Raw genomic sequence first — 24882 nt, 5'->3', positions numbered from 1 at the left:
GCCTGTAGTAAGAGATGGGGGTGGGGGACAGCTCTCCCATGAGGGTTTTGGCCAACTCTCTTGCTGCAGCGTCTAGTAAGGGGCAGAACCAGCTGTCCCAGGGCCAGCAAAGGGCAGGGCCAGCTCAGCATAGCCCTCCGATTCCATCACACATGTTTCCCATGGGCCCCCGAGGTGACATGGATCACAAACATCAACACAGACCCCCACTGCAACAGGACCATAAGCCCAGACATGGCCTTCAGCAGCATTTGAACCCAGACATCTTGGCTCCAGATAGAAGCTCAGGCTACTGAGGTCAGGGTGGCTCTGGTGGCAGCACTGGCCCCGGACACCAAGGCCAGGTTGTGGCCCCGACCCTGAGCTTCCATGTAACCTTTGGTAGCAACACAGACCACAGCTGCTACGGGACCATAAACCCAGACATGGTCCTCTACAGCAGCTGGGTCTGGATGTCACCATTGCCTCAGGTGGCAGTGCAGGCCACTCAGATTGGCACAGCCCCAGTGGCAGTGTGGCCCTCAGACACTAACATGGCCCCAGATCCCAGGCATCGGCATGGTCTTCCATGGGAACAGGAACCTCAGACATTAACACAGACCCTGGCTGCAGTAGGCCACAGACCCACACAGGGCCCTTAGCTGCAGCTCAGGTCTGGACGTCACCATGGTATCAGGTAGCAACGCGGACCACTCATATCTGCATGGCCCCAGCTGCAGCATGTGCCTAGGTCACTAACATGGATTCAGGTGACTGACCTGACAACAGGCATTCTCACAACCTTCAGGGTCAACATAGGCCACAGATTTCAGCACAGACCCCCACTGCAGTAGAACCACCAACCCAGAAATGGTCCTCGGAAGCAACCCAGGTCTGGAAATCAATCATCATGGGCCCAGGTGACTGTGCAGAGCACCAAGACACAGGCCACCAAGACAGGCATGGCCCTGGTTGCAGCACAGTCCTCAGACACCAACATGACCCAGGTAGCGGCCCTGACTCTCGGAATCTGAATGACCCTTGTGGTAACAGGGCCATGGACATCAGCACAAACTCTGGTTGCTATGGGGCCATGGACTGTAGCGCACCATGCCCGAGTGTGCTCTATGCGCTACCATACAGTTCATGAACTAGGCAAGGGGCTGGAGATTGAAACACACAAAGACACACAGACAGAGACACAGGTCATCCTTGATGCAAGAATGCCCCCTTTCTTGTGTTCCAGGGGCAGCTTATATAGGGATCCTTAACTGATAGCCATGCTCCAGCCAAACCCACCAGAAACCACTCCCCTGCCACCAGGGTCTCCTGAGGGTCTTGTGCTCAGTTCATACATGCACATGTGTAGAGGTCAGAAGATGATACCAGGGAGTCTGTTCTCTCCAGCCATCTTGGGACTCCTGGGGACTGAACTCAAATTGTCAGCTTGTATGTAAACCCGTTGCTGCCGAACCATCTCATCCCCCGAGCCCCCCCATCTTAGCTTCCCTTGGTGTTTTTAAGCAGGACCATGAACATCACAGTTTCAGAGTTCTTCGGTCCCTCTCCTTGTATGTGCTGGGCCTGGGCCTGCCTTTCTAGAGGAATATGTCAGAAATGCCTCTGGGTTAGTAAAAGCCCAGCCAGGACAGCCCTTGCAGCTTCCCCTACCCTCCCGGAATTCTTGCTTGTGAAGCTCTGAAGGGACATGGAAGAAGCCAGACTCCCTTGAGATGGCATGACGTAAGGAAGTAGCCAGGCATGGCAACTTGCCAACTGTTGTCGGGAACTTTCTCCACCATGCACAGACTCGTGTCCCAGCAGGCCAGCTCCGAGGCTCACTCGGTATCTGCTCCTCTAGTTCACGAGATCTGAGAGTAGAGTCTAGGCAAGGGTTGACGGAGAGAGTAAAGCATGCTTTCTGGAGAATGTGCTAGGGTACAACCCCACTCACCCGCCAAAGACATCCTTGTATCTGCTGAGTGCCTTCTATGTGCCAGGCACACACCCATGTACTGTGTTTGTTTATAGTTGTTACCTAGTATGCTCCTTAGAGCTAAGTATCACCCCCAGTTCCATGTGAGGAACCCAAGGCATAGACTTGTTCTTTTATTGCCTCAAATCACACAGCTAGTAAATGGCTGAGTGGGGTTTCAAACTCAGACCATTGCCCTCTGTCTAGAATCCTCAGCTACTGGATTCCTGAGCAAGAAAAAATAGAATACGGGTCAACTTGGGAGTGATTAAAGTTATCCCATGTGTGTGGTCCCTGAGGCTTGGTCCTGTTGCTATGAAAATGAAAGGAGGGGAAGGCTTACCTAACATCAAAGCTGGTTCCTGCAGAGAGAACGTGCAGTGCTTGGTGACATGTGACAGTCTCCTCAGCTGAGGCAGGGGGATTGCTTTGAGTTCAAAGCCAGCCTGGGCTACATAGTGAGTTTAACACTAGCAAGAGATATAGAGAAGACTCTGTCTCAAAAACCAGGAAAAGAAAGAATGAAGCAGTAAAAAGCATTCTACAACCAAAAAAATAAAAACATTCTGGAAGCATGCGGTGGTCTGAATGAGAATGTTCCTCCCATAGGCTTAGATTTCAGTGCCTGGTCCCCAGCTGATGAACTGTTTGGGAAGGATTAGGAGGTGTGGCCTTGTTGGCAGAGGTGTGTCACTGAAAGTAAACTTTGAGGGTTTCAGAGCCTGTCCTTTAACTAGCTCCTGTAGACCAGGCTGGCCTCAAACTCACAGAGATCTGCCTGCCTCTGCCTCTCGAGTGCTGGGATTAAAGGTGTGCGCCACCACCACCCGACGAGCTTCGAGGTTTTTAAAGCCCACACCAGGCCCATTGTCTCGCTCTGCCTGCTGCCTGTGGGTCAGGGTGTAAAACTCTCAGCTCCAGGCACCATGCCTGTCTACTTCCCAGCACGACGATCACGGACTAACCTCTACAACTGTCAACAAGCCCCCAGTTAAATTCTTTCTTTTAGCCAGGCATGGTGGCACACACCTTTAATCCCAGCACTCAGAAGGCAGAGGTAGGCAGATCTCTGTGATTTCAAAACCAGTTTGGTCTACAGGATAAGTTCCAGGACAGCCAGGGCTACACAGAAAAACCCTGTCTTGAAAAATCAAAGTAAGTAAATAAATAAGTAAGTAATAATAAATAAACAAAACCAACTATAAGGGAAGAAAGGAAAAATGTTTTCATTCACAGGCAACATAGCGGAACCTAGAAATTGCCCTAGGGATTACACAGGTACTAGAATGATTACATGGGTTTCACTAGTTTTAAGACACATTGTAGGGCTGGGTGTCATTTAGCGACTGAGTGCTTGGTCAATCACATGCAGGTCCTGGGTTCCAACGATGCCAGCCTCTGTCTACAACCTTCTCTGTTCTCCAACAGATGCATTCCAAGAGGCCAGTTGCAAGAAACACTCCAGGTTCTGGTTCTCCATTCAAGAGAGCTGAAGTTAGGGGAGTATAGGACGGGTTTGGAGGGAGAAAGGTCAATGATGCTCTCTGAAGCCCGGAGGGGGATGGGCACAAAACCCACAAAAACCAGAGGTCAAAATCAATACAAAGTCAAAGTACATTGTGTCCTTGTGGGATGTGAACTAAGCCCTTTGGACTGAATTCGCAAGTTGACCGTTATTCTGTGGCCTGACCGTCAGGATCATGACCTTTGAGGTCAGACACCTGAGCTGAAACCCTGCCTTGCTGCTCCTTGGCTGAATGACACCGGCACATGGTTCACATGGACATCAACTAAAAGGACACTTGGAAAGGGGGGAGGGGACCCAGCTCATCAGTGTGTGGGGAACACTCTCAGGATGCACAGGTTCGAGTGTCTAACCATGGGACTAGTTCACAGACAAATTTGCACGCCTTTGTAGGGGGTTGTGCTCTTGGAGAAAGGGGCTGGAGGTTTCTGCTGGGAGTGTAAGGTGTGAAGCATTTCCGTGCAGACCTCCACCTGGTGCACAAACTCCACATTCCTTTACCTTTGCATCCCAGTGGCCAGGCCGTTTCACACCTCTGCAAAAGCAGTCTAGCCTGTGCCCAGGCCTGAGGCGCCTGTGGCTGCAACTACAGTACATTGCCACCAGGTGGGTTCTGGAGCCCAACAGCGGTACCTACAGAGAGCGAAACAGCTTGCTGTTTAAAGATTTCTGGGAAGTCTCGTTCTGGCACCTTCCTGCTCTGTGGCCTTCATTAAGGTATGTTAGTGCTGTCAACTTGACATGATCCAGAATCACCTGGGAGAAGGGCAGCTGAGCATGCCTGTGGGGGTATCACTATGAGCATTAACGGAGGCAGAAGAACCAGCTTCCTGCGGATGGGGCTGCTCCCTGACCCAGATCCTGGATGGAGGAAGGGGCCAAGCAACAACGCCTTCATTCTTTGCTCCCTTCTGGATGTGACCAGCTGCTTGAGGCTCCTGCTGTTTTAACTTCCCCGCCTTTGTGTAGTATACCTTCTACCGAGATAAATAGTCTTCTTTAAGTTGCTTTTGTTTCTACTGTCCCAGTATAGGACACTGAGCCTGGAAATGGGTGTGGTGAATTGCTTGGTGATCCTGGTACCCCCTCCCCGCCCCCGCCTCCTGAAACCTCTCCAAGTTGGTCATGAGAACAAAAACTTCCAAGTATAGGTGAGTAAATTATACCTTAGGGAACCTGTACTGTAGCCAGCTAAACCACGAGAATTCTCTCCTGCTCCTTCTGGGTTCCATACGCTCGGCACCGTGGCTTCTCTTAGGGACCGGATTTTCCTTACAGAGGGCACAGCGGTGGATCTTAGCACTAGAGGAACAGTTACTACAGCCATTTCCATCCTTTCCCCACTCTCTGTGTTTCCAAAAAAGTCTCAGAGGTGTGCACCCATTCAGGGGCCAAATGATACATGTTCCAAGTAATTTTTATTTTAGAATACAAGAGAAGTACAAATGTATTTACAGTTGTACATATACAATCAAATAATATATATCACAGTTTCGTAAATATCATCTTAGATAAACATTTACAAAGTTAAAGTGACCATTTTCTGGGAGTAGAACACACTTTTTTGAAAACTCTATACATTTTATACTTTTGTTAATATTATTATAGTTTTGTGTTTTGTTTTTAATTTTACAAACGCCCCGGTGTGCGGAAGGTGTGGGGGGGGGGGGATGGGAGGAATGATTCTGGTAAATGACAAGGTTTGAGATGACACCAGAGGGCGCCCACGGTCCGAGCAGGCAAAGGCTTGGACAGGGGCGTGTGGCAGTGTGGGCATATGGGGACGAACCCCGGGCATCCGAGTGCCATAGAGGGCTTTCTAGACAGAGAAGCCAACCTCGGCTTCAGACGGCCCTGTACGGTCGATCATTCTCTTGTTTGGATGCTTAATAGGGTGGAGTTGAGGGTGCCTCTCCATTCCTAAGCTCGAAGACAGCACAGCTTAAGAGGGGTCTACCTGGTCTAACTCCCGCGTTCTACAGATGGGGAAACTGAGGCTCCAAAAGGGACAGGGTCTTGCCCAGGGGCTATGGTGAATGTTCTTTGTGTCTTCACTCTCAATTTGCCCAGCACACTTCAGAGCGTATTGGCGTCCTGTCCTTCCCTGGGAGCCGGGTGCTGGGGAAAGAAGCCTGATGGAGAAAGCAGGGACCAGGACGAGCAGGTCTCTCCGGGTTTGTGCTAATCTAGCCTTTCAGCCCAAATCGCTGCCAAATGTCACCGAAGTTCTCTCTCCTCGCGACACATCAAGACACCATTCCAAGGGGGCAGAGATGGGCATGGCCCACCCCGGAGCAAGGAGGTGGCTTTCCCTTCCACTCCCAAGTACTAAGCTCTCTTTGGAGATCGTCTGTCCCTCTCCTGTCATCCACGAGAGAGATGTTCGCGTGGGGGCGCGGTTCTGCAGGAGGGAGACTCCGGGTTGGGACCGGACGTGTGGACCTGCTCCCAAGAAGAGGCCACAGGGCAGCCACACCAGATGGGTGGCCTGGCCAGAGGACGTCGCCCCTCGGCTTTTTCCTCTGCGAGATGTATCAGAAGTGGGTTCCGGGTAGCAGGCGCCTCGGCGGCGCCCGACGCGGGGGTCAGGTCCACCGCAGCGGCGGCGGGGAGGCGCGTGCGCGTGGGGCGCGTGCGCGGCGCTCACAGCACCATGGCCGGTAGGTGGTGCGCCGCGGCTGCTGCTGCGGCGGCGGCGAGCGCGGGCGCGTGCGCGTGGGGCGCGGGCAGTGCGGGCGAGTGTGCCTGCAGCGCGGCGCTGGGCGGCCGGTGGCGCGCGCTCTTCTGGTGCGCGCGCAGGCCGGCCAGCTGCGAGTAGGCGCTCTGGCACACCTGGCACTTATAGGGGCGCTCGCCCGTGTGCAGGCGCACGTGGTTGCGCAGCGTGGACGACTGGCTGAAGCGGCGGTTGCAGAAGCGGCACACGAAGGGCTTGTCCAGCGTGTGGATGCGCATGTGCGAGCGCAGGTTGCTGCGGGAGTTGAAACCTCGGTGGCAGATGACGCAGCGCATGCGGCCCGCGGTGCCGGTCGCGGAGTCCGCCGGGTGGAAGTCCTCTGGCAGCGCGGGCGGAACGCGGGACCCACGGCGCAGGGGAGGGAAAGAGAGCAGCCCGATTAGCACCCACGCCGGCTGCTCCGGGTCCCCGTGTACTCACTCCCTTGAATATAGGGGGCCACACAGCCCCGAGGGCGCCGCTGGCCGTGACTGTGGTCTAATAGCAGTTACATTGAACCAGGACCCAACCTGGGAGGACTTGGTGACATGGCCCCGGGAAACCTTAGCTTTCTCATCCGAAAAATGGGAGGCAGTCCGAGTAGATAGAGGCAAGCGGATCTCTGAGTTCCAGACCAGCCAGGACTATGTGCAGAGACGCTGTCTCACAAAGCAAAAGGCGGGGTAGTGTCAGGTGGGGTAGGTGGAACCTGGTGACCAGAATTGAATTCCATGGACCCACGTGGTGAAGGAGAGAACTGACTCCCACTAGTGACCTCTAACCTCCACATGTGCGCAGTGGCAGGCATGCCTAGATTCACACAAAATATGTAAAATGTAAAAATGAAGTTTTTTGTTTGTTTGTTTAAAGGTCTCGTAGGACCACTAGAGGCTAGTAGGGTAAACTCGCAAACTAATGTCAACGGAAAAATTTTCCCTATGTTTAGTTTGAATGTGAGAAATGCCTGGGTCCTAATAGGCTACACATGAAGGATTCCAACTATGGCAACTCTTAAGAGCCCTCTCATCTATTGCTCACAAACATTCACGGAGGACTCAGTGTACCTAGGGACTACTGTTTGCCCATTTTCTCATTCCAAGTGGAGGCAAAGAGCACTCAGGGAAATCAGGGAAATAAGTCAGTGCTCTGTAGACACTAGCCTGTGATCCTCGGGCTGCTCTTTCTTCTCTTTCTTTTTTTCTTTTCTTTTTTTCTTTTTTTGGCCATATTTTCAGACAGGGTTTCCCTGTGTAGCCCTGGCCATCCTAGAACTAGAACTTGCTCTGTAGACCAGGCTGGCCTTGAACTCAGAGAGCTGCCTGCCTCTGCCTCCAGAGTGCTAGGAGTAAAGGTGTGCACTAGCATGCCTGGCTTGCTTCTCTTAAAAACAAAGAAATGAACGAATTAATAAAAGGGCATAATGGCACACTCCTTTGATCTCAACATTGGAAGTGGAGGCAGGAGAATCAAGTTCAAGGTCACCCTTAGCTACACACAGAATGACTTGGGAGGCCAGCCTGGGATACACGATACACACTACCTTAAAAAAAAAAAAAAGGTCCTGAGAGTTTTGTAGAGCCCTGAAAGGTTTCATTCACACTGGAGGAATCCAGGTATCTCAGTACCAAAAGGACATGGGTCTTGAGCCAGTGGCTTCTATTGTGATGAGCCATCTCAAGACACACGGGCTCATTCTGCCCGCTATACCTCTTCAGAACACAAGCCATACAGCTGCTTGATGCCAGGCTCCACACTAGGACCTGGACAGAGCTAAGAGGGGACACAGAGATGCCTTCACCCCACGCCTTCTCTTTCCAGATGAGGAGGCTGAGGCACAAAGCCAGTCTCAACACCATACAGCAGACTTGAAACCAGTATGTGGTCCTGCTGTCCTGTCCAGCACTCCAGATACCCCATCACCTTTCTGGACTTTGCTCATCTCTGCCTACAGACAACCGATCTGGTCCAGAAGGCAAGACTGCCTTTTCTGTGCTCAGCCTGTGCTGGCTGCTCCGGAAGAAGTGGCCTTATTTGACCAGTAGATCCCATGTGTATAATGCCACTGGAGATTGAAGCAGGGTCCTCAGAAGGCTCCCTGTCCCCTAGCACTCTCCTCCTTGATCATTGTCACCATGACCCCAAGGGGGAATACCTACCATGCTTGTTTTTCTTCTGCTCCTCTTCCAGTCCTGGTACACCAGGGATGCCCAGGAAGGTGTTGTGGGAATTTCCGTACCACACCAGCAGCTCCTGGTCCGGAGGGATCATCTGCAGGAAGAGAAGCAAAAGGAGGTCAAGGAGGTGGCAGCTGTCAGCAGGAGGCAGGGGTCTCTGCACACCCAGCCCTGAGAAATCAAAGCTGGGGCTATCCTACTGAGCTATCCCAGACAAGCTGTATAGCTATTGAAGGCCCCAGGATATTGTCCCCTCTGTTTTTGCTCTCTTTGCCCAGGTCATTTTATCATTTCTGTCCTAGCTTCACACAAAAGGAGCCAAATCGATAACTGTAATGGCAAATAAAAAAGAAAGGTGAAGAGGGCACCATTCAGTGGGGTCACTAAGCAAATATACCACACGCAACAGAGTTAGTTCAAGAGGATTACTGGGAGAGGGGGAGGGAGAGAGTGAATGGCCATGTCAGAGTAGGGACATGAGAGAGGCGGGCAGACAGACAGACAGACAGACAGACAGAGAGACAGGGAAGAGAGAAGAGAGGCAAGAGAGCGAGCTGTGCCTGGGGGCACTTTTAAGGGGTGCACATGCTGCAGAGCTGATAATGTTAAAGCACCTGGCGACAGGTGATGACGTAACTGTTTGGCAGCAGAGGCAGGCTGCTGCCATGGTGCAAACTCACCATACCGCAAGAAAACAAAAGTAAAAGGGGTGGAAAATAGCTCAGTTGCTAGAAGGCTTGCTTAACACACACAAAGGCCTGGACTAGATCCCCAGGTCTGTGTGAAACAGTCCTGGTAGTCACTGTCATCCCAGTACTCGATTGGAGGCAGGACCGTCAGAAGTTCAAGGTCCTCCCTGGCCATGTAGATGTCTTTTTTTTTTTTTTTTTTTTTTTTTTTTTGGTTTTTCAAGACAGGGTTTCTCTGTGGTTTTGCCATGTAGACGTCTTGAGAACAACCTGTAACACATGAAACTGCCTCCAAAAGAAGAGGAGTAAGCCTGGCAAGTAGAAAACCTAAAAAATTTTCTTTTCTTCTTTTTAATCCAGGGGAATTAGAGTCAGCCAGCCCTCAAGGCCATCAGACTGAGCCAGATGTTTCTAAGGAGTGTGGACTGTGGGGTACCCTGTGGCTTGACCCTGCCTGATTATATTCCAGAAGCGGCTCTTATCCCGAGCGCCTGAGGCAGCATGGAGTCACACATGGTTCTCTTCCCAGCACAGGGCTCGCTGCAGGACTCAATGCGAGTGACAGGTGCTAAAAAAGAAACCTTGGGATTGACAAACACCTACACCTCTGGAAACACCGCACAGCCTTAAACAAAATGCTTCTCCGTGTCCTGGGCCCGTCATCAAGAAACCCAGAGCATGGGGGCTGGAGAGATGGATCAGTGGTTAAGAGCATTGTGTGCTCTTCCAAAGGACCCAAGTTCGATTCACAGCAACCACATGGTGGCTCACAACCATCTGTAATGAGGTCTGGTGTCCTCTTCTAGCCTGCAGGCATATATGCAAACAGAATATTGTATCCATAATAAATAAATAAATATTTTTAAAAAAAAGAAAAGAAAAGAAACCCAGAGCAGGGCCGGGCGGTGGTGGCGCACGCCTTTAATTCCAGCACTCGGGAGGCAGAGGCAGGCGGATCTCTGTGAGTTCGAGACCAGCCTGGTCTACAAGAGCTAGTTCCAGGACAGGCTCCAAAGTCACAGAGAAACCCTGTCTTGAAAAACCAAAAAAAAAAAAAAAAAGAAAGAAAAGAAAAGAAAAGAAACCCAGAGCAGCCCGGTGGTAGGAGCGCATGGATTTCATACCAACATTTCGGAGGCAGAGGCAGAGGCAGGTGGATCTCTGTGAGTTCGAAGTCAGCCTGTCTACGGAGTGAGTTCCAGAACAGTCAGGGATACACAGAGAAAAAGAAAAGAGGAAAAAGAAAGAAACCCAGAGCTCCTGACCAGCCAGACTTTGCTGCTCTCAAGAGAATGAAGACATGATGGCTACTAACCAAGAGAGCATGAGGCGACAATCCAAGGGACCTGCTCTCTGGACCTCAGCCAAGACGGACAAACAGAGAGACAGCCTGTCTCTCTCCAGAGGCCGACCTGGCCCTCCATAACGCTGACCATAGATATGGGAGGTCACTGTGTGAAATGTTCAGGGAAACTCAGACAGCGCCTAACAATTTTGCCTTGGTCCTTATTGGCTTCTCTTTTAGCGGAAGCACAGGAGACCGTATGAAGGAGGACTGGGGAGATAGCCCAGTTAGGAAATATTTGCCTTGTAAGCCCATGAGGGCCTGTCTGAAAAAGTTAGGCTTGGTGGTGTACACTTATAATCCCAGTGGAGACGGATCCCTAGAGTTTGCTGGCCAGTCAGTCTAGACTAATTGCCAGGCCCTAAGCCAGCGAGAGATCTTGTCTCAAGAAACAAGGTGTCTGGGCAACAGCGCCTGAGGTTGATGTCTGGTCTCCACACACTCGTACATACACACAACACAGTATACAAACACCATACAACACAAGCATACAGCATACGCATATACACAACACAAGTATCTATACACATGCACACACAACATAAGCATATACACACAACAAAACACAAGCAAACACACACACAACACAAACATACACACAGAAGAACACAAGCCTATACACACACAACACAAGCATACACACACAACACAAACATACACAAAACACAAACATATACACACAATACAACCATACATACACAAAATAAGTATATACACATGTACACACAAAGAAAAATCACATGGCATTCCACCCTTGAGTGTCTGGAGCCACGCCAGGATAGTGGTCAGGAAGAGTTTCTCCCCTTCCATGTAAGCCTGAGAGCGTTGGGTCCACCTTCCATGGAGAGAACCCACAAGAGTCCCCAGACCATCCACAGTCCCCAAAAGGAGAGCGAGCTGTGACAGGAGGGGAGGCCAGGAAGCTACAGGTGTCTGGCTGCTGTGTCCCTACAGAGACTCAGCCTAGCGTCACCACGTCACCACGTCCCTTCACACCAACCCATAGCCCCTGGCCTCACAGCAACCCAGGAGCGTGCGTGTGGCCAGTTCCACTGGGGAGGTTAAATATGGAAAACAAGTATGCGTCTTACTAAACACAAGCAAGATGACACAGGTCTGAAAGAAAGCAGGCAGCTTGGAACCTGACCCTAGAGCGTAAGTCCTCCAGCCTCTCCTCACTGTCACGGTCACCATCCAAGACCGAGGGCCAGAGCTGGAGGCCTCTCCTTGAAGAGGAGGAGGGAAGAAAGGTCTGTGGAGCCCTCAAAGATGCGGATGATGGAATTCGAGTATTTAAATATTGATTGAGGGTTTTTGTTTGCTTTTAAAGATATGGATTAGGAAAGAGACTACTGTTCAAGATGGATCTCGCGTCCCCAGGTCCCTGTGTGACTGACTTGTATATCCCTCGAAGGCGGCCTCTAGGTCACCTGCACACACCCTGTAGGAGACAGCTACAGAGGGCCCTGCTCAGTCCTGGAGTCGGGGCTGTTGGGATCACTCAGGTTCTGTACCTGCCAAGCACACAAGTGTGTCTCTTGGCCTCAGTTCTCTCTATGGTAGAGCACAGCCGTCCCTATTTTACAGACCTCCCTGAGAGCTGCTGGGAGACAGGACCACGGACACAAAGCCTGCTGTACTACAAAGCTGTGGAATTGCTGCTCACTCACTGTTTTCCTAGCTTGCCAAATCCCCAGAGGAACTAGCAGCGATCTGGGCACTTTGAGTCACTGTAATAAAGCCCAGGGCCATTGCTGGGTGAAAGTTCACCTGGGACTAAGCACAGGCATGGAGCTGGGGGCATGCCTCAGTAGGTGGAGTGCTTACCTGGGGCATATGAAGCTCTGGGATTGGAGCTCGGCTCCCCTTGAGCCTGTAAACCCAGCGTTGAGAGGGTAGAGGCAGGAGATCAGAAGTTCAAGAGATCCTCTTCATCTAAATAGTGAATGGCTGGTCTCAAGACCAGCCTGGGCTACATGAGACTGTGTGCCTCCAAAATAAATAAGTAGGCCCTAGAATAGCGACTGGGCAGTTAAAAGCACTGGCTGCTCTTCCAGGGGACTTGTGCGGTAACACACAACCATCAGTGACTCCCAGTTCCAGGGGATCTAACACCCTCTCCTGGCTTCCAAGGACTACAGGCACACATGTGTGCATATACACACATGCATGCAAAATATGCATGCAAGTATAATAAAATAAATACTTTTAAATTTAATGAATAAATACTAAACTTATTTTTTATTCAGCTTTAAAAAAATGAAACTCCATGGGAATATGGGTCTAACTGTGCCCCAGTAATGCCACGCACCATAATGGTGAGTTTCTCTTTCTTCTGACCCGATGCCAGCTGTTGCCTCTGCCCCTCTGGGAGTGTTTCCCCCAAAACGAGTCATTTTGAGACTTTGGAAAAAAATGCAGATTTAGGCTTTAAGAGAGAAATGTAAAAAAACAGTATGACTTCTGGTTTAACAAGATCTACTTTAGAAATGAGCGTGTATTAGCCAGGCATGGTGGCACACACCTTTAATCCCAGCACTCGGGAGATCGAGGTCAGCCTGCTCTACAGAGCGAGTTCCAGGACAGCCAGGGCTACACAGAGAAACCCTGTCTTGAAAAAACAATCATAAGACTTTTCAGGAAAGGAAACCAGCTAAAGAGAATGCACTGGAGCTGGGAATGAAATATCCCCAGACAGATGACGGCTATGAGTAGCCCCAAGTCCCCTTCACAGAGAAAAAGGACTAAGTGTTGCTTTGACCTTCAGAACCTGGAACCCCCTGCCTCTGGTCTCCACTTACTAAATACTAAAATTAATTTTTTTCAACCTGAAAAGTGAAGCCTGTGGGCATGTGTTTGGGGGTGTCTGAATATGTGTCTGATGTGTTGGAGCCCAGGATCCTCCAGAACTTGCACCCTCTGCTCTGAGACTGTGAAAGTCTGTGCACAGACCACATCTGTGCATTGAACAGCCACAGTTCCCGCAGGCCTCTCAGGCACTGCTCCTACTGAGTGCAGCTGGTCCAGACTAGAAAGGCTGAGAACCCAAATCAGCTGGTCACTCATGTTTCTGGTTTGGGACATGCCACGAAGCAAGCAGTCCCCAAAGGAACTGATCCCCATTTGGTAAAACCCTCTCGTCAGGTCCATTACCTGATTCCTGCTGTCAAGCCTCATGACCCCGTGGCTAGTTCCTAACAGTCACTCCTTAACATTAGTCCTACCCCCCCCCCCCGTTTCAACGACAGAAGGGCAATGATAGGCTTTCAGAGTTGCCTTCTTAATACAAATTCATGACACCCCATTGAGCACGCTCCCGGGAGGCTCTGACACTGCCCTTTCCCGGAGTGACACAGAAGCATCTCGATGTCATCTGGATGATCATCGGTTTCCATTGTGCGCAGATGTCCTGACACAACAATTAATAGAGCCCCAACAAGAATATGCTGGCCCGGGAGGCCACACAGCACGGTCAGCCACACTCTAGCTCTGCAGCAGATGGGCTGGCGTCCAATCAGAGTTTCCCCAAACTCGGACCTTAATTTCTTCTTCCTTAAAATGGGGACAGGAGCTGTAACGAGGCTCAGGAATAGAGGACCTATTCGCTATGTATAGGGCCCTGGGTTCCGCCCACGGAACCATGAGAAAAAGCAAATACGCCCTGGGTTCAGTCCCCACTACAAAAGCAAAAAGTTGCTAAGGCCCTTTGGAAATACTGTCAGTGTAGTGTTGGGGCGTGAGAAATGCTCCGGGAAGCATTATTAGTGGTGCTGATCACTAATGATGGTAATCATCAAAGCCACTACCGAGCAAGGTCACTAGGAAAATGGTGCTTGTCCTCCGAGTTGATAAAAGAGATGAGGACCTAAGAAAAATAAAAGACGCAGCTGCCCCGAAACTAGAAGAAACAAGAAGGCCCACATTTCCAGGCAACCATTTGCCAATACAATACAATGAAGCAGAAGCAGGAGAGACTGGGGGTTTTCTTCCCATTGTAAAACATCCAGATAGGGGTGTTTAGTTAGTATGATAACAGACTCCTCAAACCCTCCCTTGCGATGGTCTCTTGCTTCCTTGGTGAGTCAGTTTTGTTTTCCTGGAAGAGGTCGGTCCCTAGGGACACCCATCCCCCAGAGAAAGATGTATTATTAATATTTAGTATACCCTTGTTTTCTGCTGGGTGCTTCCTAGAAATGTGGTTTGAGGCACCTGAGGCAGGACTGAGTTAGTGTCCACGTAGAAACAAAACCAGAAGGCTGAACACCCGCTCCCCAAGTCACCCCAACCTGGAATGCAGAATTTGTAGCAGAACTCAAGTGTTGGCCTGAGTTTCCAAACCCAATCACCTCTGTCTCCATTTAGAGATCCATAACTTTATCTTTGTGGAATGTTCTATAGCAGCAATCGAGTATCCTTCCTACTAAAGAGAGGCATTTCCCCCTCCCGTTTTGGCAAGCAATGGGTTACGGTTATGAAATATAAATACTGCTTGTGAGTGGCAGGAAGACCAAGTAAACAGATCATGGCAAAGGTCCCTCTCTTTGGCTAACAGCTCCCTCTTCACACACACACAGAACAAACAGATGATTATTCAAGACTTCCCAGGAGTCGCCTGGGTGAGCAGAAATATGTCTGGTCATACCCGGAAATACAAGTAGAATTCTGGCATTGTTAGAAAATGATTTGAGAGAATTGTTGCTATGAAAAAAATGTATCCAGCTTCATTTATGAAAAGTAATTTTGAACCAGATATAGTGGTGAATGCCTTTGATCCCAGCATTCTGGAGAATGAGCTGGGTGGATCTCTGTGAGTTTGAGGTCAGCCTGTCTTCATGGTGAGTTCCAGGACAACTAGGGCTACCTAGTAAGACCCTGCTTCTGCCTCTCAAGTGCTGAGATTAAAAGCATATGCCACTACCACCCGGCAAAAAAACAAAAAAAAATTAAATAAAAGTAATTTGAAATTGTTTTGTGTTTCCTTGTGCTTCACTTAACAGCCCCTTCTTAGCTGGATAGTTCTCTCTAAACACTGTGATTCATGTGGGAAGCATATGTATGACAGATACATCATATGTGGGATAATGTGTGTGCCACAAAGATGTGTGTGTATGGTCCATTCTTTCATAAACTTAAATTTCTGATAAACATAGATGAACTTTTTCTCCTAATCATACAAATTGCAACCCCTCTCTAGAAATATTCCTTACTCTCTTTGTCCCCTGAATCATACTTCTGGATAAATATCATTCACATGTCCTGCTCTGACTTTGATTCCCGCCAGTCTAATGTGTCTTATATGATGGGATGCAGGCCATCTGTTTGCTCCAGCTTTGAGCCCAAGTGCCATCAAGATATAAGTATTCTTGGCCAGCCTCCTGTGTCTGTGTCCATGTGCAAGTGTGTGTGTATGTATGTGTGTGTGTGTGTGTGTGTGTGAGAATCTGTGCATGTATGAGTGTGTGTGTTTGTGTGTGTGCATGTGTGTTTGTGTATATATGTGTGTACAAGTGTGTATATGTGGGTATGAAGGTATGCGTAAGAGAGCCAGAAGGGTGAGAACGCAAGAGGATGTACTTTGCTATGAGAATGTTCAGCTGCACCAAAAACCAATTCTAGAAGGTAGCAATCCAGCTGGATGGCTACAGGAGTCGTGCTGGTCCTGCCTGAGCTACTTCTGGTACTAAGCTGACACTCTTCAACCCTCCTAGCATTCCCGAACTCCAGGGGCAGACCTGCCTGTCTTTCCGTATCTCTGCTTCCTGGTTGGTCTTCCTTGGGCTAACATTCTGCTGTGACCCAGGCCCTGGCCATACAAAACCTAGGTAAAGTTTATTCTGCCACCACCCCTGTCAAAGTCCCAAAGGTCTGGTCATTCTGGAACAATAAGACTCAAATCCAAGAAGCTAGCAGGCCTGGACAGGCTAGAGGGCATGATGTGTGGAAGTCTTCTAAAGTGGACAAAAGTGGAACCAGGGCCAAGGCCTTGGGAGAAAAGGGGGCAGTTGGCAGAGACAGAAAAGCTAAAGGCATCTGGGGATGTAGTGAGGAAGGAAGCAGTGGTAGTTAAGGCAGGGTCGGGGGATGAGGGCACAACAGCAGGATTCCTTGAACAGGGTCTCTTGGCATGCGGCTTGGCTGTGTCTTGCCCTGGCCTGGATGTGGGAAGTTGTCTAAATGCTGTGAGGGGTAGCAGGGCTGTCCCACTCCATTTTCCTAGAGTTTGCACTTTTGCTAACTTGTTTTGGAAGTCCCTTGGTAGTGGGGAGGGTCAGGGGCTTGGCTGCTCTTCGAGGTTAGAGAGCAGCTTCAATGAGTCTGAACTTGAGATGCCTTTCCTCAGTAACACGTGTGTGTGTGTGTGGGGGGGGGAGTGTTCAGAGCTCTAGGCCACCAAGCAACGACAGGTTTCTGTGTTCATAAACTCAAGATTCTCTTTGTGTGAGGGTCAGCACGTGGGAGACCTGACACAGTGAGCTATTGCTGAGCCACACACCACTGACCCCATGTCTGCAGAATGAGAGATGACACACAGCTAAACCTCCATGGACATACGTCCTTTATCAGAGCCAAGTGCAGCCCCAGTCTGCTTCCACTTGGTGTTCCGCTATATTATTCTACCTTCTGAACCCCTGCACATCCTCCTCTGCGTCCAAGATATTCACCACATGTTCAAGCTCTGTCTTCTCCCAGCTATATCACAAGCTTCCCATACAGGGCATACTCCTGGCAACACAGCACACAGCCTCAGTTCTGAGCCCAGGCAGAACCAATTGGGCCAGCACCGAAGTCCTTCTGTCTCCCTTGGCCACAGAACACAGCTGCTTTTGCACACTCCTCGCCCTGTGACACGTCTCCGTCAGTCCCTGTGTAACAGTACATGTGCGTACCTCGATGGCCTTGTAGAAGATGCTGGTGCCAATCTGGACCACCTCCAGGTTCTGCTCCTGCTCATTCCGGGCACACTTGATGTAGGTCATCCAGCTTCGGTGGTCTTCCTGGCTGGCATCGATGAAGTAGCGTACTGTGCCATCCTCGTTGAATACCTGCGCACAAGTGGAGCAGTGGTGGGGTGAGACAGGGCTGTGCTGCCTGTGTGGCCCAGGCCAGACCCATCTGTAGACATTCTCCTTTCTCCCAACAGCTCCAGGAAGTGGTGAAAGCTTTTGTTAGCTATTCTGTCCAATCCAGGAAAGCGAGGTTAGGGGGCACCACCGTGACTTGTCTGGGGCAAGGGACAAATAAGGAGTCAGTCTTCAGGGACCCACATGTTTACTATGACCAGGCTCTTCCACCCCCAGAAGAGAAATGTCCCCACGAGATCCCTAAGCAGGTGACATGTTCTTCTGTTCCCTGTCCAGGTCAAGAGCTTAAGAGGCAAATCTAACTCACCAGGGGCTCTTGGCCTGGTCTAAGCCCTTATGTGAAGCTAACAGCTAAGGGTCCTCGGAGCTCAAAGCACACGCTAGGTTCCTGATGGGGCAAAGGCTGGAAGACACCCACTAGGTATCCAGAGGAGGGAGAAGGCAAGGCCTCGGGTCATCTCTCTGCTCTCTCCCTCCAGTTCCTCTGAACAGCTTCAGGTATCACACTGATCCCCTGCCAGGTGGGGCTGCTAGGGTGGCAGCAGGGGACGCAATGGGATTGAGTAGTAGGTGTACCATCTGGCTACTGTGCCTGTGCAGGTCTGGAGGAGTGGTGAGCGATGGAGGAGGGCTACTACTGGGCCAACTTTGTCCTAAGGGGGGTGTCTCTGGCATCTGACACTGTCAGAGGTGGGGTAGAATCAGAAGTCAGAGATGGAAGCCTTTCAGATACCCATTTCCTCCTGCAAAATGAGAATAATAACCCTTAGGGCTGAGGAGATGAGCTCACAGCCCGCAGGCTGGGGAACAAGCCTGCTGACTCAGCCGTCAGTCATGGTTATTTTGGATGCCACCAGACCTGGGATTGGGAAAGCTATTCTCAAGAAACGCCCAGCTTCCACTATCCTCTACTCCAGCCACACTCCACCATAGGCCAGCGCCAGAGACCCACCCTTGCTGCCTCTAAGGCCAGGGAAAGAACGTGGGTAGCTTGGAGAAGCCCGGAGAGCCCTTCTTCCCAGCGTCTGCACCAGACCTCCCCTGAATCTCACTCAGCCACCCTGAATCTCAGCACTTGTCACAGGTGAAGTGTGGTTAACAGTCTTGCTTGGGAAGCTTGGAAGCCAGAAGGGTCGGATATTTTTCCAAATCAGGCAAAAGAGAAAGAACCGTTGGCAGAGAAAGCTACAGGACAGGAGAGTGGTACCCTACAGAGTGTTCAAAGGGACAGCATCCACAGCTCCAGAACTGAAGCTCTGGTATGGGTCAGATAGGGCTCTCTTCTGACACCGGCGGACACAACCCTTCAGGGAGCCAGCCCACTTGTCCACCCGAATCCTTCTCCAAAGCTCCGGCCTACCTCCCACATCAGATTGTTGTTCTTGCAGAGATCCACGTGCTCCGGGGCAATGACGCGGCCGGTGAAGGGCCCCATCTCCGTGCCTGCCTTGATCCACGTCTTGGAGAAGATGCCAAGGCCCTCGCCTGGGATGGAACTCTGAGCGATGATCACTTCCACCGGCAGCACCAGGCTGGACAGCTTCTGCACCTCTGCGGGGGGAGGGGGTGGTGTTATAGGAACCCTGTCATATTTGCGCAGAGGAGGCCCTACCCTTCTCATCCAGTACACGCTCTCCCTGCTCAGCCCTCCCTGCTCAGCGCACAAGCAATCCCAATAAGGGCGAATATCTCCAGTAGCGCGCTATAAACCTGTGTGTAGAGGTTCAGTCTTATTTTGCAACCCAGGACCCCCTGTGCTTTCTAAAAGTAAGCGGTGCATCGAGATTTATTTATTTCTCTTTTGGGCGGAGAGTTACTTGGGATCGAACCCAAAGCCTTGCGCATGCAGCGCTCTGCCGCCGAACTGTCTCAGCAGTCCTTGGGGCTCATTTCTACAAGTCTTTACACAAATTCTGCAAACATCCACAGCCTTCACCGCCTTCCATCGCGGAAAAGCCTAAGAACCAGTGCGAACGCATTGTGTTTACAGACAGGGAAACTGAGGCCGGGTCTGGCGAAGAGGTAACGTCCAACCCGGGGACTCTTCACTCAGACTTGTTCCTGGATGTTCAATTGCTGCCTCTGGGCTCACTGCGTGTCTCCCGTGTCTCCCGATCACGGTCAGCACTGAGGACAGATCCCCAGCTCGGAAGGTAGCACCCGCGCAGAAAAAAACACTTGCTTCTGCAAACTGAGCTCCCAGCTCTCCTGACATCACCCCCTGCCACGCCGGTGTTCCACTCTGCTCCAGGTTCTAGAGTGCCAGCGAGGCACGCACCCGGATCAGGCGAGCTCTGAAGTCGCCTTAATGGGCGAGGAAGAACCAGTGGTCCCTAGCTCCCAGAGGATCCCCGGTGGGGCCTCTGCAGCAGGGGTGGGAGCGGCGAGGCGCACAGGGGCGGCCTCCTTGTCTTACAAGGTTCCCCTCTAAGCTACCTGGGAAAATACTCGGCGAGCCGGCCGGCTGAAAGGGGGGGTTAAACGGTGTCCATTGCGAAGCGGCCGGCAATTTGTCACGCTGTTAAAGTGATCGCATTCATTCGGCTCCATTCGAAAGAAATTGCTAATTCTAAATTCATTAGCCCTGGAAGAAAGCTGTAGCAGTAAATTGTATCTCAATGCGGAGGGGACTTGTTTAAAAGGGGCCGAGGAATTCTCCTTACAAAAAGGGAGGATTAGATGGTTGACATAGCGTGAATGGAAGTGGAATTAGTCTTCACGGTAAATTAAGAGAGGAACAGCAATCTTAAAGGGGAAGAGAGGGCGACGCTCAGAGACGCCAGCGCTGGGGAAAGATATTGTTTGCGGGGTGACGAATGAGGAATAAGAACTTGAGACATCTTAAAGAAAAGGAACTTTCCTCGCTTTCTCTTCCTCGCTCTCTTCGGCTTTTTCTCTCCTGGCCTGCCCGCCCTCCGCCCCTTCCCCGGCCCCGGCTGTCTTTTAAAGTTTTTGGTTTAAGTGGGAACTTTCGCGGGTCAAGCCCAAGTTAACCAAATGAATTTAAAACCCGTTCTTTTTGAGTCAACTGCTATTACACGCCCAGTAAGGCTTTTAATGCCAGGAAACCGAGAGCCTCCAGGCTGGAGGCTGGGGTGGGGAGAGAAGACACAGAAGAGCCTAGCTGACCGAGGTCGGTCGTCTAGGTCGCTGGGATTTGGTCCTAGAGCGCCCTGCATTCCTAGCTGCCTCCGCTCTGCTTTGGTGTGGCTGTTGCGGAGCCAGGGTTTGATCCACGGAAAAACTAAGGTGCGCTGATCAGGGAGACCACCCAGATTGGGGGCAGGAGCCCCAAACCCAGTGTTCCCTATCTGGCCACCGCGCCGGGAGCCTGAGAATTGGGGATAGACAGGAAGAGGGAAGAAGAGCCCCGACGGCGCGACTCACCTCCTGAGAAGGACTGCGCCAGGACTTCAGCGGTGAAGGCGGTCTTTGGGCTGGCGTGGTGGCTCTTGTCCTCCAGCAGCTGTTCGCCTAATACATTGCGCCATCGGCCATATAAGAAACTGTGCAGAATGTCGGAGGTGATGACCTCTGCCAACGCCAGCCCCGGAGCTTTCAGCCCTGTTTTGAGCACCAGGGCCTCAGCTGGGAGCACAGAGCCCATCATGGGCGGACAGGAGCTCACTGTCGCTGCAAAAGGACGGCTGGGTGGACTTCAGAGAGGTGTGCAACGAAGAGGGAGCACAGGAGTGAGAGGAGAGGAGTGCGGCACAACACGAGGGAGGAGGAGGGAGAGGAGCAGGAGGGGGAGGATGCTCTAGGGAGTGAGTGGCAAGGGGGATGGCTGGGAGGAAAGTGAACCAAGCGGGAGGTACACAAAATCTGCAAAGATGGTAAAGGGCTGGAAATCCGCGGGTGGAGACGGGGGCGGGTACCAGGAGGGATGCGGGATGGGTGGGAGGTGAGTGACTGCCGAGAAACACCGACCGAGGGCTCTCGGTTGCCCACTCGCCTCCTGTACATCCAGTCAGGACCGTCCTCCCCTTGGCAAAATCTCAGCTCCTTTATAGGAGCGGCAGTGACCCTCCTAATTGGTTATTAATGACCCCCTGACGTCGAAGGACAGACTTGTACCCGGCCAGGCTCGAAGGAGCCTTCACCGACAGCGCAAGGGGCGGGGGCAGTGCGGACCGCTTAGAATAGTCCCCCTCTGCTCCTCCCTCCCCTCTGGTCCTTCCTCCTCCCCTCCTCCTCCTCTCCCCGTGGGAAGCTCCAGGCAGGGAGGGAGGATCAGCCCGCGGCCGGGAGAGGAGGGGTTGGAGTAGGGGCTGCGACACAGCGAGGCTCTCCCATACTCCAGGGAGACTGAGTAAGAGGGGACTCATGACTGCGAGTCCAGAGTGCCCCATGCCCACCTGTCCCAGACAAGATCCTTGGTCATTACGGTCCCCGGCCAGGCTTTCACCTTCCTAACACTGAGGGCCACTCCCTGGGCTGCGGGCAGCGTGCTGTTCTCCTTGATCAAGCCCAGTATTCGGTCGGGTTCCCATCTCTCCCTCGCCCCTACCCCTGGGCCCTGCTCTCTTAGAGACTTCACGTCCTAGGCTGCCACAGCAATCCGTAGTCAGTGGCTCCTGCTCCGGTGATGCATATCTCCTGCGCTGGCAGAGCTACCCACGCCGGCTTCGGCTTCGCTTCAAACGGGGCTCCTCGAGAGCTCTGCTGGCGGAGCGCAGCCAGTGCAGAGGGCTGGTGAGGCGGAACCACCGACGTGCCGTCGGGGCTGGATCCCACCTAGGATGGCTCCCAGCACTAGGAGTACTAGGTTGGACTGGAGGATAGTGAAGGCTGACTCACTTCCACGCTTGCCATCAGATACTCGCATTTGTGAGATACTCTGGATGAGTGTTAGGTGGAAATTGCAGGGACCCAAAACCAATGTCTCAGAAATTGTAGGCAGCCCTGGAGCAAACCCATCTGCTGGACTCCGCTTTTGAATCCAGCTACTGGGATCTGGGATCCTAGGAAACTGCCAGGCGTTCCTCTTTCCTTTTAGTCTCCGAATGAATGATCGTTCTTTCTTTCCTGGTTCCCTTCTCTTCCTTCCTCCTCCTCCCGCTACCCATCTCGCCCCAACAGCGGGTTCTATAGAGTCTTTCCAAGGCACCTGGGAGCCAGTTCCACACCTCTTTCAAGGTTGCTAAGTCGGAAAGACCGCGGCTTCCTGCGTGGATTGAAGCCTCCTGGATAGCCTCAAGATTCCCCCTTCCAGCTCCAGAAACAACCACATTGGAGGGGCACTGGGGACACCTCCCCCAATAGCACAAGTCCTCAGACTCCCCCCCCCCCTCCGCCGCTGCAATTTTATATGGCGCTATGAAAAGTTCGCAGCCTACAGGCTAGGGTGAGCTCTTGTGTTAGGTCTCCACTGGATAGCTAAGACTCTTCAGGCCTTCGACTCCCTGGGACTTGGGCGTGGGTCCAGAGCAGGACTAGGACTTGAACCTCACCTTGGGCAGGATCCTAATGACCCCAGGAAAAGAACCCTTTCCACCACCAGCTTGCCAGCCAGCGCTAAGCCTGCCTGGCTCCTGGCAAACATGAAATCCCAGGTCTCCATAACCCCTAGTTGGAGCCAGTGGTCTCTGGCGTCCTCAGCCCGGCAGGCGGGAGACTAGAGCACCAAGGCGGCGATAGAATATCTTCAGATGCTGAATCCCTGGAGCCCAGAGGAGAGTGGGTGTACCGGGCAGGGAGAGGGACCAACGGGCAGGGCGCCAGCAGAGGGCAGCGCTGCAGAGGAGCGAGTGCTGCCGGTGGGCTGGGGTTTCTTGCAGATGCCGCCGGTGAATTAAAACGGTTCGCGGAGGGTTCCAGCCAGACAGGGAGAATGGAATTCAATGTCTCGGTGGCAAGGGAACCTGACCGGCGCCTGGATCTTGGTTTCTGTGAAGCCTAAGTGGAGAGGAGACTAAGCTGGGCAGAAGAATGCCAGGTCTGGGTGCTCAGCTTCCAACTCCGGAGACTATCTCAGCGCTCGAGGGAAACTGAAGGGAACTGAGGACGGCAGACCATCCTGGGGACAACCCTTCTCTTCTCTGGGCCTCTAGGCTCCTGTCGGCAGTGGTTTGAGTTGGACTATGTGCTGAGGTTTCCTTCCAACTTGTCACCCTTCGATTCTGGTGGCTTTCCAGGAGCTACAGAGGATTTTTAACAATTCCCTCGGCACACTCTACGTGAAAAGCTCCCAAGACCAGAGTCCTCCATGCCTGGGGCGAATTCGCGTTCCAGTCTCAAGATCGAAGTCAAAAGACAAAAGGACCGAAGGCTCAGGCTGCGAACAGGGCTCCCCATTACTTTCCTTAGGAATCCCCAGAACCTGGGGAGAATATTGATGGAGGAAGGACAGGAACCAAAGCAACCTCCTAGCTGGGGCGCCTGCGGACCTGGGACATAGTCGCTGCAGTTTTGAGCTTCTGACTAAAGTGATAATGCCATCTGGCCCTATGCTCTCCCCATATCAAAACCTGTAGGGAAGACAGCCCACCCGGATCGGAGAGCAAAGCCCTGAGCTTGCATCTGCTTGCGTGGAGACTTCGAGGGGGAAACGCTGAGAGTTCACAGTGGATGAATATCTGGGACCCGGGAGCTGAGTGTGATTGCGTGAAGACCCCTCCCCTGGACTCGGCAGGGTCGGAGCTCTAAGGCGCCGCCCCCGCCCCCTCGATCGCGCCCGCTGACTGCCGCTGGGCGATCTCTTTAATATTCATGGGCGTTAATAGAGAGGCCCCCAGTATATCGGCCCTTTGTGGGCGGCTCGTAGGGCTTGAATAGACCCTGGCCCTCTTTCTTCGCAGAGGCTTCCCGAGGGGCCGGGCCAGGAGTGAATGGCTCTGCTTCCCGCTCCTCATCCCCCTCCCCACCCCCTTTTCAGGGACAACATCTTTATCCCCGCTGCTGCCCGGCCGCCGCTGCCGCCCGAGCCCCATTCACTCGGCCCAGGCTTCGGGCGGAACGAATCAATCGGCCGCGGCTCTTCGGAGGTCATCCCTGTCGCCCGCGCCCCACCCCTAAGTCCACGGGAGTGGGGACAAGAGAGGCAGCAGCCGGCCAACAGACCCAAGAGCGAAGGGACCCCAAGTGGGGTGTGGAAATACGGGGCAGGATCGGGTGGGAACCATCAGAAGAGGTAGTTGACCCAAGGTGCATCAAGAGAGTCTCAGGAGCCAGCAGCCGGCTGGACCCGGCTAATTCCACTTGTTGCCTCCTGCAGAGAGCCCGGGGGGCCAAGGCAGTGCTGCGAGCCGGCATACGAGTCCCGCGTCCCCTCCAGTAACCCGCATGCATCCCTTCGGGTTCAGCTTTCGCAACCGCGAGATCAGAAGCGCGGGGAGCAGTCCACCGCTCTGGTTCAGCCCGAAGGGCACGTCGGTTCCTCTTGGTGAGACTGAGTT

At 52.3% G+C, this 24882-nt stretch overlaps 1 protein-coding gene across 1 annotated transcript; it reads right to left on the bottom strand.

Annotated features, from left to right (window-relative positions):
- Nucleotides 1-6122: 6122 nt before the first annotated feature.
- On the bottom strand, nt 6123-21095 carry Prdm12 (PR/SET domain 12). The gene is made up of 5 exons (XM_057755803.1): nt 20873-21095; nt 18846-19036; nt 17291-17446; nt 8352-8463; nt 6123-6535 (listed from the first exon to the last, which is right to left on the bottom strand). Exons 1-5 carry the CDS (start codon nt 21093-21095, stop codon nt 6123-6125), a joined length of 1095 nt encoding a protein of 364 aa, XP_057611786.1.
- Nucleotides 21096-24882: the final 3787 nt, after the last annotated feature.

This window comes from Chionomys nivalis, chromosome 22 (genome assembly GCF_950005125.1).
Source record: "Chionomys nivalis chromosome 22, mChiNiv1.1, whole genome shotgun sequence".
Lineage (NCBI taxonomy): Eukaryota > Metazoa > Chordata > Mammalia > Rodentia > Cricetidae > Chionomys > Chionomys nivalis.
The sequence above is the reverse complement of the archived record's forward strand: the minus strand, read 5'-3'. Positions and strand labels throughout refer to the sequence as shown.